Source organism: Oncorhynchus gorbuscha, linkage group LG01, assembly GCF_021184085.1.
Source record: "Oncorhynchus gorbuscha isolate QuinsamMale2020 ecotype Even-year linkage group LG01, OgorEven_v1.0, whole genome shotgun sequence".
Taxonomy (NCBI): Eukaryota; Metazoa; Chordata; class Actinopteri; order Salmoniformes; family Salmonidae; genus Oncorhynchus; species Oncorhynchus gorbuscha.
Genome location: NC_060173.1, coordinates 81,733,612 through 81,754,549, shown reverse-complemented (window position 1 = coordinate 81,754,549; position 20,938 = coordinate 81,733,612). Strand labels below are relative to the sequence as shown.

At 43.1% G+C, this 20,938-nt stretch overlaps 1 protein-coding gene across 7 annotated transcripts in view; it reads left to right on the top strand.

The window, feature by feature from the left end:
- The window catches only part of LOC124043555 (E3 ubiquitin-protein ligase Midline-1), a 58,713-nt gene that overhangs the window by 22,058 nt on the left and 15,717 nt on the right, over window positions 1-20,938 (top strand). For 3 of the 7 annotated variants that reach the window (XM_046362304.1, XM_046362296.1, XM_046362257.1), the window contains exons 1-2: window positions 11,119-11,366; window positions 19,989-20,710. In XM_046362304.1, the coding sequence (XP_046218260.1) occupies window positions 20,045-20,710 (666 nt within the window). In that variant the 5' untranslated portion in view covers window positions 11,119-11,366; window positions 19,989-20,044. Of the gene's footprint in view, window positions 1-11,115; window positions 11,367-17,262; window positions 17,886-19,988; window positions 20,711-20,938 lie in introns of those variants that run through there. The other 4 variants (XM_046362262.1, XM_046362279.1, XM_046362287.1 and 1 more) reach the window with 3 other exon arrangements.

The window sequence follows — 20,938 nt, the reverse complement described above, 5'->3', positions numbered from 1 at the left end:
AGACCATGAGAGACCAACCATGTCAGAGAGAGAGGCTCCTGAAGGAAGGAAAGTGGTGTTCTCAGCCCTTTCCCGCTCTTCAAGGCGTCTAAGCCAGTGCTATGTTCATCTGTCACCCAGGCTGTGTGTGGAGAAGTGACTGGTAAGAGATAATCACAAGATTATCTGTTTGTTTCCATGATGGGAGCTTCTGACCTGCCCTCTGATTCGTGGTCAGCTGGCGGCAAGCCTCAGCTGATCTTATCGATAGTGTGTACATACAGGAGAGCCGGTTTTGTGTTTTTATTAACAAAGACATCACATTTAAGCATCACAGTAGGTGTGGTGATGAGGACGGTTTATCCTTTGTAGGGTGACATCTCTCTCTGTGTTAATATGAAGAGAATAGGTTTTTTTTGAGCGTTTGGTTCCTTTATTATGCTAAATAAAATTGAAAATAAAATGTATTTAGTTTATCATACTATTACGAATTATCAAAATGTTATACATTTGAACCACTTTAAATTAACATACATGGGTCATTGTTAATAAAACATATGTAAGACAGTTATATTGCAAACTTTTATATACGTACAGTACCAGTCAAAATGTGGACACACCTACTTATTCAAGGGTTGTTCTTTATTTTAATATTTTATACATTGTAGAATAATAGTGAAGACATCAAAACTATGAAATAACACATATGGAATCATGTAGTAATTTTGAAAAGTGTTTTAAATACATACATTTTATATTTGAGATTATTCAAAGTAGTCGCCCTTTTCCTTTATGACAGCTTTGTACACGCTTGCCAAACTTTTGACTGGTACTGTATATATCATAAAACATAGTTAGTAAAATGATTTTTTTTCTCCCACTTTAAATCTAAGAATACCAAGGGAAGTATTATATTTGTTTTGTGTATTACTTAAAATACTTAAATATCAACTACATTTTATAAATAATTTACAGAGAATAGCTGTCCCTCAATTTAATGTCACTGGTGTTATTACCCCATTATAAAAACCACAATTAAAAAACTTAAAAAACTTCTAAAAACTTCTTACCTGGTCAAAGGTTCAATGGATGTAGGGCTGTTTTCAAAAGCACAGCGCGCATCCAACCCGGAAGCCAGCCGCATCAATGTGTTGGAGGAATTTCAGGTGAAGCCTTAAGATGTGTCACTGGTGTTACACATTTTAAAGTAAGGGTAAAGGGACATTTAATTAAAATAGTTGATGAAATCAAATGATTAAGTGATTTATTTAGAATTTAAGAAATGTGTTTTGGATACTGTGGCCACTATCTTAGATATTCTATATTTTCTGCAGATTTGTCACTGGTGTTACCATCACGGGTGTTACTGTTCCTGATGGTTTTAATAGAATATTCTGAAGATTCGTTACTGGTGTTTCTGGTCACTGGTGTTACAGTCACTTGTGTTATTATAGAAAAATGTGTTTTGTTTAAAGTAAATTATTACTAATCAAAAATGTTTCTTAATTTCATCATTAACCTTTTCTGGTCTTTGAATATATATGCAAATTAAATAATAAAATTACATTCTGGAAAGGTTGAATTGTCATTAAAATATAGGCAACACCAGTGAAAAAGGCAACACTAGCATTTTGTTTTTGTATGTAGTGAAAATATTAAAATACTGTGGCGTTTGCGAGTTTCCCGATCTTATCATTTCGATAGCTTAAATAACAAATGCACTGATAGGGAAATACAGTTAACGCCAAAAGGCATTTTAATGTTTCAATGCAAAGGGTAACGGGGAGTTGCACAAAACAACCAACCTAGCCTGAACTAGATACCTCCTGCTGGACTGTGATTTATCTCCCCAGAGAGATAAACACAAGAGAGACACTGGTTATCTCCCCACAAAACCTATGAGCAGCCCTTTTCTATTACCATGACAAACCCATAAACATTGAATGTGACTGGTGCTGACAGGTTGGGGCAGGGTCTGCCCACCCTACCCCTTGAGGGTCGCTACATTGCTCCTTCCCTCAAGTCCTCGTTCCCAAGGATAAAGTATCTGAACACTGTAGCCTCCGGGTTGGAGCAATGGGGGTAGGCAGAGAAGGGTGTCCAGCTCTGGGTGCGAGAATGGAAGCAGGGAATGTTGTGTTTGGCCTTGATGGAGGCACCAGTGCCCCCATCGGGGTCACCACTTCACCTCGGAAGTGGCTCTGATGTTGCCGGGTAACCACAGGTGAGGCCGTCCGGCCCTCTGGTGACCGGGGGGTTGAATGGGTGACTCTGGAGCATGAGCCGCAGTCTCTGTGGGATGGTGAGTTGCGGTCTCTGGGATGTGATGAGCTCCAGGCGAAGTAGGGCTGGTTCTCGCCCTGATAACCTGTCATTCTGTCTCGGTGGGTGACAACTGCATGGCCATGGTTGCCTCATGGCATATGACCTCTCCAACCTGACCAACCATGTAGCAGGGACCCCACCCAGTTGCTGTCCAGCTTGGGTCTCCTGCCTTTCACGCTCTTAGGGCCATACACCCACATCAGGTCTCCTGATATAAAATATTGCCCCATCACATGCACATCGTACCCTCTCTTTTGCAGCACACCAGCTGCCTTGGCTTTGCTCTGTGGGCAACATCCATGCGGTCTTGTGTAATCAAAATCAAATCAAATTGTATTTGTCACATGCACCGAGTACAACAGCTGTAGACCTTACAGTGAAATGCTTACTTGCAATCCCTAAACCAACAATGCTTTAACAAAAAAAATGTGTTAAGTAAAAAATAGAAATGAGAAAATGTTAAAATAAAATAAAAAATAATTGAACAGCAGCAGTAAAATAACAATAGCGAGGCTTTATACAGGGTGTTCCGGTACAGAGTCTATGTGCGGGGGCACCGTTTAGTTGAGGTAATTGAGCTAATATGTACATGTAGGTAGAGTTAAAGTGGCTATGCATAGAATATAAACAGAGAGTAGCAGCAGTGTAAAAGAACGGTCTGAGTAGCCCTTTGATTAGCTGTTCAGGAGTCTTATGGCTTGGGATAGAAGCTGCAAAGAAACCTTTTGGACCTCGACATGGCGCTCCGGCACTGCTTGCCGTGCGGTAGCAGAGAGAACAGTCTATGACTAGGGTGGCTGGAGTCTTTGACCACTTTTAGGGGCTTCCTGATATAGAGGCGCTGGATGGCAGGAAACTTGGCCCCAGTGATGTACTGGGCCGTACGCACCACACTCTGTAGTGCCTTGCTGTCAGAGGCTGAGCAGTTGCCATACCAGGCAGTGATGCAACCAGTCAGCATGCTCTCGATGGTGCAGCTGTAGAACCTTTTGAGGATCTGAGGACCCAAACCAAATCTTTTCAGTCTCCTGAGGGGGAATAGTCATGCTCTCTTTACGACTGTCTAGTGTGTTTGGACTATGATTTGTTGGTGATGTGGACACCAAGGAACTTGAAGCACTCAACCTGTTCCACAACAGCCACGTCGATGAGAATGGGGGCGGGCTTGGTACTCCTTTTCACGTAGTCCACAATCATCTCCTTTGTCTTGATCACGTTGAAGGAGATGTTGTTGTCCTGGCACCACACGACTAGGTCTCTGACTTCCTCCCAGGCTGTCTCATCGTTGTCAGTGATCAGGCCTACCCGGTTGTGTCATCGGAAAACTTATGATGGTGTTGGAGTTGTGCCTGGCCATACAGTCATGAGTGAACAGGGAGTACAGGAGGGGACTGAGCACGCACCTCTTATGGGCCCCGTGTTGAGGATCGACGTGTCGGAAATGTTGTTTCCTACAGTTTCCAAATCAAATCAAATCAAATCAAATGTATTTATATAGCCCTTCGTACATCAGCTGATATCTCAAAGTGCTGTACAGAAACCCAGCCTAAAACCCCAAACAGCAAGCAATGCAGGTGTAGAAGCACGGTGGCTAGGAAAAACTCCCTAGAAAGGCCAAAACCTAGGAAGAAACCTAGAGAGGAATCAGGCTATGTGGGGTGGCCAGTCCTCTTCTGGCTGTGCCGGGTGGAGATTATAACAGAACATGGCCAAGATGTTCAAATGTTCATAAATGACCAGCCAGGTCCTGCGCAGCACGTTAGGTGGACTGGGGACAGCAAGGAGTCATCATGTCAGGTGTTTCCTGGGGCATGGTCCTAGGGCTGGTCGAATAATGATAAGGCAGAACAGTTGAAACTGGAGCAGCAGCACGGTTAGGTGGACTGGGGACAGCAAGGAGTCATCATGTCAGGTAGTCCTGGGGCATGGTCCTAGGGCTCAGGTCCTCCGAGATTGAGAAAGAAAGAGAGAATTAGAGAGAGCATATGTGGGGTGGCCAGTCCTATCCTGGCTGTGCCGGGTGGAGATTATAACAGAACATGGCCAAGATGTTCAAATGTTCATAAATGACCAGCATGGTCGAATAATAATAAGGCAAAACGGTTGAAACTGGAGGACGGCCCGTCGGGAAGCCCAAGATCCAATTGCAGAGGAAGATGTTTAGTGCCAGGGTCCTTAGCTTAGTGATGAGCTTTGAGGGCAATATGGTGAGGGCACTATCCTCCACATCCTGTCTACATTGTCCCCAGTAGAAGGATTGGTGGGTTCGCTTCAGTCTCTTGGTAACACCAACATGTCCTATACCAGGGCATCCATGGTGTAGCTCGAGCACTACTTCTCTCAGGACCTCGGGGAATACCAACTACAAACGAGCCTCAGCTGTGGCTGGTTCCAACCTGCTGCTTTTTAGTGATCCATGTCTTATTTATAACCTAGGCCACTATGACCACAGTTCCCTCACTATGGGTGACTGCTCCACCACCTCATCGCAGGGGGGCAAGATCTTTCCTCCACCCAGCCAAACACCATTGTTGGTCGGGATCAGCCTGCTATGGTTCTATCCACCTACCAGTGTCTGCTGGCAACAGTGCCAGCACTTCACAAGCATCTGTGCGCTCACAATGCTTGCACTCAGGACCACATGGCCACCTGGACAGTGCATCAGCATTTTAGTGGTTCTCCCCAGCACAGTGAACAATGGTGTACTGGAAAGCCTGCAGCTGTTCTATCCAGCGGGCGACTTGGCTCTCAGGTACTTCAAAGGAGAGAAGCTACTTCAAAGCTGCATGGTCTGTTCGTATAATGAAGGGCTGGCCACAGAGGTGGTGGCGGAAGTGATGCCAAGTAGTTCCTCTCTGCCTTGTTGAAGGTACTGTATGTCTATAGTATGCCACTACCCGCTCATCCTCCGGGGTGACCTGTGACAGGACTGCTCCCAGACCCTTCAGCTGGTATCGGTGGCCAGGGTGAAGTGTCTCTGTGAGTCTGGGGCAACGAAGATGGGGGCTTCACAAAGGGCCTTTTTCAGGGCTTCAAAGGCAACCTGCTGCTCTTGGTTCCACTGGAAGTCATTCCCTTTCTCCAGGAGCCAGTTCAGAGAAGCAGCCACTATTGAAAAGACTTCAACACATCCCCTATAGTATTGGGCTAGGCCCAAGAATGCTGGTACTTAGTGAATGTCTCTGGGGGTAGGCCAGTCCTGAACTGCAGCATTTTGTCCTCCGTTGTTTTGAGGCCCTCACTGCCAAGCTTCACGTCTGGAGGAAACTGGTGCATGGTGGTGGCAGCATCATCCTGTGGGGATGTTTTTCAGCTTCAGGGAATGGGAGACCAGTCAGGATCGAGGGAAAGATTAATGGAAAAAAGTACAGAGAGATCATTGATGAAAACCTTCTCCAGAGCACTCAGGACCGCAGATTTGGGCAACGGTTCACCTTCCAACTGGACAATGACCATAAGCACACAGCCAAGACAACATAGGAGTGGCTTCGGGACAAGTCTCTGAATGTCCTTGAGTGGCCCAGCCAGAGCCCGCACTTGAACCTAATCAAACATCTCTGGAGACACCTGAAACTACCTGTGCAACGACACTCCCCATCCAACCTGACAGAGCTTGAGAGCATCTGAAGAGAAGAATGAGAGAAACTCCCCAAATACAGATATGCAAAGATTGTAGCATCATACCCAAGAAGACTCAAGGCTGTAATCGCTGCCAAAGGTGCTTCAAATACTCAACAAATGCTCAGTAAAGGGTCTGAATACTTTTGTAAATGTGATATTTCAGTTTTTATTTTTAAGAAATTAGCAAAACCTTTGTTTTTACAGGGTATTGTGAGCAGATTGATGAGGGGGAAAAAACCATTTGTGACCGACCGGCTCAAATCGTTCTTATGTAGCAAAATTTGAAATGGTGTTTTTTACATTGGATAAAAGTACAGACTCAGAGCTACAAATGGTATATCATACAATATAGTTGAGAAACAATGGGAAAGTAATTTTGCTTTGAAAGTTGATAAACTTTTGAGAAAATGGCCTTTAAATATTTTGGTGCTACTAATGGAGAGCCCCTCTTTGTCTACACCCATTCAGCATCTTTCACACCCTCTTAAGCTTTAGCCCCACCCATCTCTTTAAGGGTTGATCCAAGTGTTCTGTACTAACAACAAAAATCAAACACCCAAACTAACTTGATAGCTACTTCACTGAACATTACTCGCCCTAGCAGAGCTGGTAAGGCTGTTATGTAATCCAGAGCGTTGGTGACTGCAACTGTGCTGTCAGATTGAGAGTTCAGAGCGCACACCCAACGCTCTGAACCTCACAACGGCAGTCAGGCACCCAAGCTAACTGGCTGACATTGGCTAACTTGCTAGCTACGTCCATACACATAATGAGAGAACATCCCACTCTGACCATCTTTCTCACCCTAGCAGGGCTAGTTAGGCTGTGTTCATGTTATCCAGAGCGTTGGTGACTAACTGTGCTGCTGGCAATAATTGACTTACTCTTTCTTGCCGACGTTTACTGACACCGGCCATGTTCAATGGGTGTTGAGTGTTCGTAAATTCAGCAGTTATTCTGCGCTCTGGCACAAACAGATGAGAGTGCTATGATATCGGAGTACATGGCCAGACTGAATTTACGAATGCACTAAAATGGTTACTTGGATAATGGAGTCTTTTGGTAAAACATGTCGCTGGCTAGGTAAACAATGTACCATAATCCCAACTCATGACGTTACTACCCTGCATGAATCTACAGGTAAATAAACCAACCAGGTTCGATGTTAGCTAGCTAACATTAGGCTATAGCTAGCTAAGCAAATGGCTCTGATATACGAATAATAAGGTCATACATGTAAGGTTAGCTAGTGAGCCAGCCAACATACGTTAACTAGCTAGGCAAACAATTAACCATAATCCCAACTCATGACATTACTACCCTGCATAAATCTAAAGGTAGCTAACCAACCAGGTTCAATGTTAGCTAGCTAAGAAATGTATTTTCTCTATCTCCTTAGCTATCATCCACTGATTTCAAAACTCAGTCCTCCAGAAAGTGGGGAGCAACACATAAGCAGTTTTAATAAGCGATACATAATTTTTTTTTTTTAAAGATGCATTAGACAGGATTACCTAGACATACTGACCAGCTCAAATAAACAGAAGTCAGCCACATGGCAGACCAATCCAAACTCATCTCTCAGCATGTCCAGCCCACTCATTATCTCAGCAAATCATGGCTAGAGAGAAGGTTGCTACCTTTTCTTTGGCTAAACCAATTAGGCTCGTAATTTAACAATTTGATTCATCTTTACAGATGGCAAATTCACATGTTCGAGAAGGAATTTCTGCCAAAGAACACATTTTGATAAATAAAATAAGTTTACGTTCTAACAGGTCTCTTGTGAAGTAATGAGTCCCGACATAAGCCTAGTTTCCTGAAACGGGTCACATTTAATCCATTTTAGAATAAGGCTGTAGTGTAACAAAATGTGGAAAAAGTCAAGGGGTCTGAATACATTCTGAATGCACTGTATATATATTTAAATATCCATAATATCAAAGCTCACTGCATTAAATCCCACACAATTTAAACATTGAATCCAACACAATTTAAAAGCCAATTTCATAGGGAACATTACAAACTGGAATATATGTAGTAACTTTCTTTGAAGAGATGGTGATTGGGTCTAAATAGGCGTTTGGCGTTTAGTAGTCTAAATGTAATGTACTTGTCTTTAACTGCCATGTCCCAAAAGTTAGACTCTTCCGCCACACCAACACATTTTTCTCAGCTCCAGAAGCATCTGTGTGGAATAATGTGTGTGTGGTTATTCTTAGATACAGTATGTTCTCCAGACTGTTACAAAATGAATTGTTGATGTGTTGTACAATTTTTATTCTAGATAACATTTTCTTCTGAATAATGTGCCAAAAATGCATTAAACATACATATTTACATTTGTATAGTTAATTGACAGCTCCTCATTTGCATATTAGAAACAAATATTTAAGAAACATTTTAATACAAAAATTGATTATATTTAGTGACCTCTTACTCACATCACAAAACACTTTTGCCAGCTAAGGGAGGTGGGAGGGGGGGAGGGGGTACCCGATTAGGGTGTGGTGCCTGACCTTAAATCCACCTGGAAAGTAGAGGTCACTATTGATTGATAGTGGCAGTATTTATACACAGCTATTGGCCAGTGTCCAATACAATACAGTGAATAGACAGGGCTGGAATTGTGTCCTACAGATGCATGATTTAAAAAGGCTTCTAAAGTCATTGTCATTCCCCCCCCCCAAAAAAAATGTCAGATTTGATTTGACCTAACAAAAAATGTCTCAACCCCTACAAAAAACAAGAACAATAATTTGAAATCCACATAACAATTCACATTTTCTGTTGCTGCAGTAATACTTTCCTGCTGTAGCAAACTGGCTCAAATTAAGGCAACTGTACAATATTGTTTTGTGGCAGCCCTCTGAGGGACTGATATGCCAATGTTGATTAGGATGAAGAAGGAACAATGGCAGCAATTGTATTTACTGTAGGCCATCAACGTCATACTGGAGCAGATTTCCATGACAGACGTTATGCAGTGTGCACTGGCCACTCACACACACTTCTCATCTCAGAGGATTCTGTTTTGATTAGTTGTCAAAATAAACTGTGCACACTACTGTGGTTTTGCACCACATTTTAAACCACAGTATTTCATCGCGGTAAGCCCAGTTGCTCTAGTGTAATTGGTTACTGAGCTATTGTTATTCATTGCTCAATCTTTGCTCAACCAAAGAAGAACTGGATGTCTCTTTCGGGTGGTATGAAGTGAAAAAGGAAACATGAGCGTTCTCATGGCAGGCGTCCGGCTCTGGGTAATTACCAATCTATATCGATTACTGCCTGAGTTCTCTAGCCAGTATGCTGTGCTGGACCCTTAGCACGGTAAACTAGCACAGGATTTATTATGAGATATCAATAGTCCTAGTGATCCCATGAGGTCATTGATTAAAGGTCATTCCAGGTAGTGGAACATGTGAGCTGAGCTATAACCTTTAGCTATGGAGGTGTGATGGACGCCAAGGTTTTGCATTGCTCAGATGTTGTACGATGTGATGGCATCAACAGGCGGCTGCCAAACTTGCCTGGTAGCTGAAGACGTTAGGAAAGGACGTTTTTTTCCCTCCCCACATGACCACAGAGGGGTGGCAACTGGTGCCAACAAACTGAGACTATCAACACTGTCTCAGTCAACTGTTTCAACCGCAAACACATTCCTCTATTTCCATGTTTCAATGTCCAGTAAAAGTGTTTACCGAGCAAGATGGAGCGTGTGCTCGGTGCGAGAAAATTACACGGCGCTTGTCAGGTTTGATAGAAGTCAAGATAAAACATCCCGGTGTTCTGCTTTTTTGTCAGGTCAGCATTATGATCATGTTTCCAATGAGAATGCTGAAAAGACGCTGTTGTGACAATGAACGCAGTTTTCATAAAGAAGCGAATGGGTAACAATATAGCCAATATGACTATGGAAGTCATTCGTTTTTTTCCACTGTGAGTGTTGCTGACCTGTTAGGTCAGTGGTCTAATTCTGTGGAAGTATAATACAATCTGTAACGTAACAATATAATTTAGAATGTAATTTGGGGTATTATAAACAGTAAAAAAACTCTTTGGAGCATATGATGACCTAGCTAGCAAGTAGCTAGCTAACACCAGACACAGATGAAAGGGGAAACATATAAGTATCTTTGTCATATATGAATAATGTACACTTTTAAATATATTTGCTGACAAGGCGGTACTTATTGAAATTAGGTAGGAGAATACCATGTTACCATTGGTGTACTAAAATGAGAGATAGGGTGAAGTCACCCTATTTATTGGTTTAATAAACCCCGCCTCCTGAATCCAAGTGTTTGACATGGGGGAGGGAGCCAGTAACTTTATGATCAAACTATATCAATATAAAAGCAACAGTCATTTTTCATACTTTGGTCATCTTACTTTGATCCAGTGTCATAAAAAAACATGATTTTGACTGTTCATGACCTTCAAACCTTAAATTGTTGAGCATTTTGCCCTATCGTCGCTACCAGTTCGGAAGCCTTTTTTAAAGCTTATTGAAGTGCAGGTCATATCAAACAACAAATATTCATCAATACAGTATACTTTAATGTGTAAACACTTTACCTAGCAGCCAACCTGCTTGCACCAATCCCCAGTAAAATACTGTGAAATACAACCCCCCACCCCTCAATAAATGTAGTTCATTCATCCATTCATTCATTAATTCCGATTACAGTATAATTTTTTTATTTTTTTACAGTATAATACAATATTAACGTATTGTACTGTGTGTCATTACTCAGTACTTGCTTTGATACCATATTTACATTACAGTAGGTGTACAGTAGTATGAAATGCATCACTTTACAGTGCATGCATGGTGACGTCATTGACTGTTTTACTTGGCTATATGACTCTGGTCTGTGTTGAGTTTCCTGGGGACTGGTGTGAGAACCACCACCTCATATTGTTACAGATGTGTTTTTCATCAATTAGATCAACATTGGTGTGTTGTGGCGCATTATAAAAATAATTGTGATATACTGGATTAATAACTGGATTGTTATACCTGTTGTGGTTGTCTTAACAGAGTGTTAGATGGCAACGCTTCTCAGCTCACAATCCCTGAACAGACACCCCCCCCCCTCTCAGAGGTCCCTCCCCCTCTGTGTGATTGGTTAGGGCAACAGTTTGTAGCCCACAGGGGCCAGATACAGTACTCAGTCGAACAGAGAGAAAAGGAGGACAGCTTCAACCCTCCTGCCTCTTCTCAATAGGCTGAGAGGACAGGGTTAGAGGACCAGAAACTTAAATCAGAGCCAATATACTGGTACTGGAGGTAAACACTTAAGCGTAGGGGTGAGCTAGTTTGTCCAGATTTCTACAGTGGATTGGCCTAGTACAGTATTACCAGACTTGTCAACTGTGAGACCTCTTTTCTTTTCCCCCTGTTTGTGGATGATGGGACTTTAGCCATGTGGCAGGTAAAAAAGAGGTTACTGCTTACTTTGGGGTTGCTTATTTTCCTTTAAGCAAGTGGTTTCTCTCTCTCTCTCTCTCTCTCTGTCTGTGTGTGTGTGTGTGTGTGTGTGTGTGTGTGTGTGTGTGTGTGTGTGTGTGTGTGTGTGTGTGTGTGTGCGTGTGCGTGTGCGTGTGCGTGTGCGTGTGCGTGTGCGTGTGCGTGTGCGTGTGCGTGTGTGTGTGTGTGTGTGTGTGTGTGTGTGTGTGTGTGTGTGTGTGTGTGTGTGCGTGTGCGTGTGCCTGTGCCTGTGCAGTAAGTGCTTGATATCAGTGTGTCGACAGAACAAGTTTCTGAGACTCGAGGCAGGGTACAGCTCAAAAGCTGATGTCACTGCTGCATTGCACTCAGAAATGCCATTTTGTTTGACCACAGATGAGTTATCAAAGTGACGTTACAGAGTGTAGAATAACACAGCGGTGGAGAGGCCATGTGAAAGGAAACAATACAACAAGACATCAATGGTGTGATTATGTGCGATGGGTCGTCTGTAATCAGCATTCTTTGGATGTCACCTCATTTTTGTGATTAGAAAAGCCGGTATGCCAATTTCAGTGCTGACATCATGCCAAGGTTTACACAGAGCGTCTGCTAAATGACTTAAATGTAAATGTAAATGTACACATTGATCGTCATGAAAACATCATTTATGAGACAGGTGCAAGAAGTAATCCATCTTTATTTGAATGGAGCAGGCTGTTTGCAGAATGCAGTTGAAATGCCAGCCTTTATTGTTCTTCAGCTTGTAGAATGTGACGAGTTCAGAATGTTGGTTTCTCAAAATGTCAATTAAAGCTGTTTTTGTTAAGTGAAGCTGCTATTTTCAACAGTGTATTGCCAATAAAGACCTTACGTTTGTTACACCGTCTGAGGGTTATACTAGTGCTACCAGGGGATTGAAAATACGTCCTTATGAATACAAAACACATCTCCTGATGCCCCAGAAAATGTAATACACCTCAGATAAGATAAGATAAACACAAGTGAAAGTTAGCAGTGTTCCGCGATCTGGGTTACCTCTTTAACTCTCAAGCATTATCTGTAATATTGTGTCAGGAGCTTGCCTGTAGTTTTACAACAGAGCTTATCTCTGGGCAAGTCAACCTAACGAACGTCTTATTTTCTAGGTGAAAATTTAAACTTTGCTGTTGCAGCCTGGGGTTTTCCTTATTAATTAGTAAGTCATTGTTTCCCACTAGAGCTGAAGAATGGCTGACTTTCTCTGTAGTCGCTCTTTGATCACTTGTGTGGTAAATCAAGTATCACCATGGAAACCTTGTGGGCTGGCCACTAGAGGTATCATGGAATGTGTCAGTCAGTGAATCATTTGTTGAGATTCAGTCTTTGAAATGTAGGTGTTGAAATAGGTAAAGAAGCAACGGTACAGTCGGGATAGTTGTGTTTGTTTGGGAGTCTACAACAGTAATGTTTTGTTTGACGCTACTACAGAAAGTATTTCAGAAGTCTGTCTATGCAAAGTTCGTAACCTATCATCAGCATAACCAAATCTTCAATTATGTCAGGGATCGTCAGTTTTTATGTCAGCCACAAGATGTCCCCCTTTAACCTGTTTTTCAGTGGGTTGAGTTGTCCATCAATTTCCATGTGGTGATCTGAAATCACAATGCAGCAATGTAAAACAGTATATTTCATAAGAATGAAAATATATCTCTTGAAGTTAACCCATACATTTTCAAGTAATTTCAATGATGCATAATCTTCTTGAGATATTCATAAACCCTCAATTTAATCCACTGAGTTATTCGTACAGTATTTGGGGACCAAGGGACGAAAGATGTTTAGATTGATCATGTTTTAATTAAAACGACTGGAATTTGAGATTAGTGTAATCCAACTGCGACCAATTCTGTTGTCATGACATCTATGCTGGTCTGGGGCTTTGCTGGGAAAGCAACAGTCTTAGGGGGATTCAGTGAAAGTTCATGTGGTTATGGAAAGAAAACAACATTTTCCTGCTGATGCCACCTGCCAAGCAGCAGGGAGGAAATGGGAGAGTTTGGCTGTTCTGATTACTGACCAGGATGACCTACAGAAAGACCGGCCCTGCCAACAGCTGGCCTAGTTAACAGGCCCTCTGTTCTAAAGCTCTTTGACTGCTTCGCTGGCTAAAGGCTAACTGGCAATGTATCAATCCAACTAGTGGCCTCCGTTTCCAGTTTATTATCTTTGATCATATCAGCATTGGACTCTCAGCTGCAAACAAACTACTTTGCAGTGTTTCTTTTTAGATGGTTGCATTTCATGACTGTATTATTGTCTGTTCACATGTACACCCCTTACTCTAGGCTATTGTTTATTGGCACACATCTGTGATCAATATCCCTCAACAGGACATCAACTTAACAAATGAAACACCTACTGTACTGTCAAAATCAATATAGCAAGTCCTGCAGGCTCTAGTTGTATCTAATCTTGATTATTGTCCAGTCATATGGTCAAGTACTGCAAAGAAAGGCCTAGTTAAGCTGCAGCTGGCCCAGAACAGAGCAGCACATCTTGCACTTTATTATAATCAAAGGGATAATATTATGCATGGAACTCCCATCTTATATAGTGCAAGCGAACAGCAAACCTGGTTTAAAACAACAAATAAAGCAACACCTCACGGCACAACGCCTCTCCCCCATGTGACCTACTTGTTGTGTGTATGTAAGGACATGTATATGTAATGTTAATGTTTTTAAATGTATGTCAATTCGAGTCTTTTGTCTATAATGTATTTTCCGTTATGTGTCGGATCCCTAATAAATCAAAATGTGAAATATACTGAAATGATTGTTGAAATGTACAACAGGTCACATGCTCTCATTATAATTCCATACATGCGGTACAAATCCATAGTCAATTGGTTGTGCATTAGCTTCGCCTCGATAGTGGAAACGCAGTATAATGCAAACCCCTGAATAAAGCTGGTTTGCCTTTTCAACATAATCATATTTGACAGGTGGAGGGGCCCTTGAAGTAAAACAAATGTTGATTTCTATCGTCCACTTAGATAACACAGCAGACCACTGTGCTTCCTGGTTTGTTTTCTAATATATGAAAGCAGTAAATTCCCATGTTTTTGGTGAATGTGGGTCAGGATGAGGCCCCTGCTGATAATCACAGTGATGTGTACGGGTGCAGATTTGGGAGATTAGAGGTTTTGTCTAATCATCTGCCTCTCGCCACAGCTGTAAATCACTTTAGGCAGACAGAGTGGACCGTTGGGCCGCTCCATTGAGCCGGCTGCTTTTGGGTGCAACACCAGGCCACACATTGGTCACAGATACGCTGTGAAGACAGGATTACAGATAATGATGTTAGGTATCTGCCCCCCAGGAAAAAAAGGGAAAAGAGCAAGTTCTCTCTCTCTCTCTCTCTCTCTCTCTCTCTCTCTCTCTCTCTCTCTCTCTCTCTCTAATAATAAATATATGGATTGCGGCCATCATTAGAGATGATAAAAGAGTCTGGCATAGCCAATTAAAAATGTGCTTGAATTGGAGAGAAAAAAAATCAGCACAAAAATGAGAGCACATATCTTGTTTCTTTTTAAATGTAACCTTTATTTAACTAGGCAAGTCAGTTAAGAACAAATTCTTATTTACAATGACGGCCTACCCCGGAAAAACCCAGATGACGCTGGGCCAACTGTGCGCCGGCCTATGGGACTCCCAATCACAGCCGGATGTGATACAGCCTGGAATCGAACCAGGGTGTCTGTATTGATGCCTCAAGCACTGAGATGCATTGCCTTAGACAGCGGCGCTACGCGGGAGCCCAAAAGGTCATAATTATCCAAGGATGACCCTAGTTTAAATAACATTTCAATTGAGTTATTAGGCCTAATATCCAAATTCAAAGTTTCCCTGAAGTGCCATATTGCTTAGTACTAATGCTTGATACAAGATACAAGCACCTATCCCACACTGGGAAACTGTCAGTCACCACGTGCAGTGACGCCTATCCCTGTTTATTGTTCCACTGCTCTTTCAGTTCTGCAGAGATACCACCCTGCATGTCTGGGCCCTGGGAATAAACCATTTACAGTTAACTCTGTGAGTAAGCAATTTATCAAGTTTTCCTGCACTTAATCTGACCCTGCTGGCTCTACATGTTGGGGATTGACAACCTTTATGACGAGAGCTTGGTGGGGCTCTTTAGGCTGGTGGTGTCTAGATGTGGCTACACATTAGGCGGTGTTAGTTGGCTTTTTGTGTGGTGTTTCTCCCTCTCTCAAGCCACGCTGATGCACAGTCCTACTGGCTATCGATGGTGGGTTCAGTGCCAACCAATGACTGTAGGTGCCAACCCCGGATGGCTGTAGAGACCGTCCCAGCCCCATCATAAAAGGGCACATTTCATATGGGCCTTTTTCCAAAGCTGGCAGTGAACAGACAGGCGACTGGCTTCAAGGCAATTGATCATTCATCTCCACCCACGCATTATCAATCGATGTTTTGTCAATGGGAAAAAGGTTGATGCAACATGATCTTTGTGTATGACTAGAATACTGACGCATAGTAAAGTTTTATTTCCTATAGACAGTGTTTTAACAATGCCATTAATTCATGTTGTATTCTGCATGAATGTGTTGAATATGTGTGGCAATGTTCTTCAAGTACTTTGTGTAGAATTGTTTTAAATAAAAATAGCAGGCGTGTGTAAGGCTACTATGGGTGTGGAAATGTACTGTGGGCATGGGTTTTTCATTAGGAACCTCTGGGTCCTGAGTGTGTTTCGATGAACCCCACTCTCCCCCACTGAGAATCACTCACACTGAGTCACTGACGTTACAGTACAGAAGACTGCAGCAGTACAGCAGGCATTCCTGCCCAGCTGGAGGCTTCACATGAAGTCAGTCAGGGGAATGCCATTCACATTCCCATGTCATCTCCAACACCATGTGTCTTTCATACCCACCCCTTTGTCTTCACCAAGGCATGTCTATGATGTCTACAGTATGGATCTGTCTGTCAGAGAGGGGATTCTATCTCAATGTCATTTTGAATGATAGGATAATTCAAATGAACCGGAGGGAGGGAGGGACGTGAAGAGCAAATAGTAGAAGGTTGACACAAACCGTTACCTACAAGAGGACACAGGTCTTATCATGAAGAGACACATGTCTACAGATTGCACTGCTCTTGAGGAGAGGGCTAGAAATGGAATGGTTTAATTTTAAAACCGAATGTGGAGCTTTTGTGGTCTAATAATGATTTTGTGAAGCTTTGTAGGCTTACTGCCTCAACTCAGTGAGAGACACTGATGGTCTGTATAGAGGCAGACAGATGTAATCTGTGCCGTCTAGGTCAACTTGCTGTTTGGGAGCACAGGGAATCAGAGATCCCTGCCTGCCCTCCCTGTGTTTCGAATGAATCCTGCTGCCAGCAAGGCTCCCATCCCAACCCATCCCCTGTGTGTGTGCACATTCCTGCGTGCCTGTGTACAGATGTAGGATCTTAATTTGACCAGTCTTTCATTGCTGAAAATGTTCCTGCTCAGCAGGAAATGCTAACTTGTAATGTATTTTGAGTTTTAAAATGGCATCTAAAGTTTGTCATTTCCACTTAGACTTGATTTGCCCAAACGAAAGTATATCAACGCCTACAAAAATGTTGATTCATTATAATTCACATAATAATTCACATTTCCTGTTGCTGCAGATTTTTTTTTCTTCTGTAGCAAACTGGCTCATATTAAAATCCTACATCTGTATATGTGTGCTTGTGTGTTGTCAGGCTTTCTCTTTTTTTAATCCCTGGTGACAGAGCAAGAAAAGTTCCGCCACACAGGGCAGCATTGTGCCGCTGGAGAGGCAGAGGGGACGGTCACAGAGGAAAACGGATCCTGACGCTGTCCTCTCTCTCCTCTCTGGATCAGAGCAGCAGGGTGCAGGGCTCAGAGCACAGAGGACACTGACCTGTCTGTCCTGTGTGAGGGCCAAAGCTATACTGACAAGACCAACCAGGGTCCTATGGAGCTCTGTCCCTGCTTATATCCAGCTTCTCGCTCTTTCTCTTTTTTCTCTCTCTCTCTCTCTCTCTCTCTCTCTCTCTCTCTCTCTCTCTCTCTCTCTCTCTCTCTCTCTCTCTCTCTCTCTCTCTCTCTCTTGTTCTCTCTCTGCCAATACTTCCAGTGAGTAATTGAGTGCTGGCCGGCTCTCCTACTGTAGGTGGAGCTGGCTTTCCTGGAATTGTGGGGCAGCTCTTCCTGTTGTGCTTGCTACTTGCTACCTCTTGCTCTCCGTCTCCTGGTTCCTGGTTAATGACAGCCCTGCTCCGCTACCGCAGGATTACTGCCTTATGAAGACTTGCTCCATCTGGATGCTGGCCTCTCTTCTGTTACTGCACACTGCCACCGCCTCGTTTCGAGGGGGGGGGGGGGGTTCTTTGTTGTTGTTTAATATACTTTCATGATTTGGGTCAGAAGTTCCCCCTCAACTGAAATGTCTCTGCAGTGCAAAGCGGGGCAAAATCCATCGGTGGGTAAAGTAAACTGCTTATGAATGGGAAAGCTTTCAGGGGAGTGCGTAAGGTGCAGTTGCTGTGAAGCACTTTGTTCTGGCTCTCTGCCACAGTATACTTTTACAGGGTTTTTGTGTAACTCTAGGGCTTTTAGTGGCTGTTTGTATGATGACATCAAGGCTGAGACCTTTCCATTTGTGTACAGTATTTGTATTGTTCATGCAAAGCTCTTAGATCTTTTTGCATATTTATGAACTATTATTTGGCTTCATTGAATGGAGACTAAATTATTTACAGGGCATGTTCGCTCACACATTTCAGGATTTTTTTGTACTGTTACTGTACAAAAAAATATATATTCTGACCGATGTGTCATATGAGTTGTGTTTGATTTCTGGTATACTTGTCAAACACATTACAAGAGACAAACATGTCAAGACGGTGATCATCTGTGGATTTAGTAGCCACTCTACTTCAACAACAACTATTCTTACACTACAGTAGACATGAGCACCAATATACTTTCTATCAGCAAGTATTGTTGAGATTTTGTCATTCACTTTTCACCAGATGAATTTACTTCAGTGTGCAAAATATCTCAACTTGGCGTCACGTGCACTGTGCATGAAAAATAGATTATTTAAAATGACATTTAAAATAGATTATTTGAAGTGTCTTGGGTGTTCAAGGTCAAGATGCTAAGATTATACTACATTTTTAATGGAGGAAACCATAAACTATAATAATATTTCTAACTGTTTCTGAAGAATGCTGTTCAGTGTCCTATACTGTATGTTTCCTTACCGCTAACAAACTATTGTTATATTTCTACTCTCTGAGCATCACTTTTGAACATTGGACACACAAATTCCACCCCCCCCCCTACTCATTTAGCCAGCAAGCTTGTCTCGTCAACTTGGTTAACAGAGAGAACTTTGTTACTCCAAAGAAATCACACTCAGAAATCTGCATTAAACTCCATGTCTGCGTAAACCAACAATAGTAGCACAACAAAGCCCCACAGATGCATGCATATTGTCTGCATCACAGACATGGGAGACAAGTGCAACAGACAATTGTCTCTTGTCTCATACAGTAGCTTAGCTGAGTGCCTCTGCAGATTTGACTAGAATAGGAGGGGGAACAAACCTGGGCCTGTAGCTCTGGGGCCTGGGGTAATTGCTGCATCCTCACAGCTTCAAAGACAACTTGTGCCTGGCTGGCCTGATAATGAGCTTTTGCCTTCTTTCACACGTAATTAGTGGAGGTAGAGAGTTTACACAGGGAGACGTGGTGGTCAGAGTGTCTACTCGCAGCTGGGGTGTCTGACTGGCCTGTAACAAAGGCTCTGTGTCCATCAGTCCAGTCACAGTGTGGAGCTCCAGCTGTGAACAGGCAGGGCCAGGGACTTCTGCTTCACTGAGCTGTCTGGCCTCACTGTCCTGCACTGCCCTGGGCTAGCTAGCCAGACCAAGCCTTTCAGTATACATGGCTATTCTTGTATGCACTGTATGTCTACTTGAGTCATTTTCGTGTTTCTGAAGTTATATCATCAAAACAGCTCAAAACGCTTACATAAAATATTCACTGTTTGTTTGTTTGTTTTTCCCAACTACAGTCTTCAGTTGTTTGGTTGTTGCATCACAGGGAATAAGGACAGATGTGCCTCCCTATAAAATATGTATGTATTAGTTCAGGGGAAATTAAGATCAACATGGATTGCTTAACTTTTTTACGAACATCACTTTCATTTCTATGGCGCTTTAATCATTTATATTTGTCTGAAGGGTTTAGAACACGCCAAAACTCAGTTAGAAGAGTCTTCATTTCTCATTTCCTCATTTCATTCAATACCCCTGATAAAGATACCACATATGTGTTATCCAGTACCTGCTATTTATTCCTCTAGTACATCAAGTAATCTCCAGTTTTCTTAAATTAGGAATGTGGAAAGACCACTCATTAATTTATAGTCTGGGAAGGTTGACAACCCCCTATAGCTCAACCCTTTTTGAACCCTTCACTTCTCTGTCTCTCTCTCTCTTTCTCCTCTTCCTCTCTCCTTTCTCTCTCTCTCTCCCTCCCATTCTCTAATTATGTACTACATGTCATCCCTACAGATAGCTGATCAGCTTCCTTGGATTTTGCTGACGACACCGCTTTGTTGTGCGTGAAGATGGAAACACTGGAGTCGGAGCTGACCTGCCCAATCTGTCTGGAGCTCTTCGAGGACCCACTGCTCTTGCCCTGCGCTCACAGCCTGTGTTTCAACTGTGCCCACCGCATCCTAGTCTCCCACTGCACCCCCAACGAGCCTGTGCAGTCCATCAGCGCCTTCCAGTGCCCAACCTGTCGCTATGTCATCACCCTCAGCCAGAGGGGCCTAGAAGGACTGAAGCGTAACGTCACTCTGCAGAACATCATTGACCGCTTTCAGAAGGCTTCCGTGAGCGGGCCTAACTCCCCCAGTGAGACTCGCCGCGAGCGGGCCGCCCTAGTCGGCACGGTCATGACCTCCCCCAGCGAGAGGGTGCAGTGTCAGTTCTGTGAGCAGGACCCTCCCCAAGACGCCGTCAAGACCTGTGTCACCTGTGAGGTGTCCTACTGCGACGAATGCCTGAAGGCCACCCACCCCAATAAGAAGCCCTTCACTGGCCACCGTCTGATCGAGCCCATGCCGGACTGCCACCTCAGGGGACTCATGTGTCTGGAGCACGAGGACGAGAAGGTGAACATGTACTGTGTCACAGATGAACAGTTGATCTGTGCCTTGTGCAAACTGGTCGGTCGGCATCGGGACCACCAAGTAGCCGCCCTCAGCGACCGCTACGAGAAACTGAAGGTAAGAGATGCTACTGTACAATACTGTGCACAGCTTCAGGAATGTCTGGGGAGCATCTGGGGAGTTAATGACTGAGTGTGAAGAGCTCATTGTGTACACATGGTGAGATTTACAATCATATTTGATGAAAATCAAGTTTGAATTTCTAAGTATACTAGATCAACAAGATTGTGCCTGAATTGCGTGACACAAATATTGATCAAATTCAATATTTGACCATTCACTTTT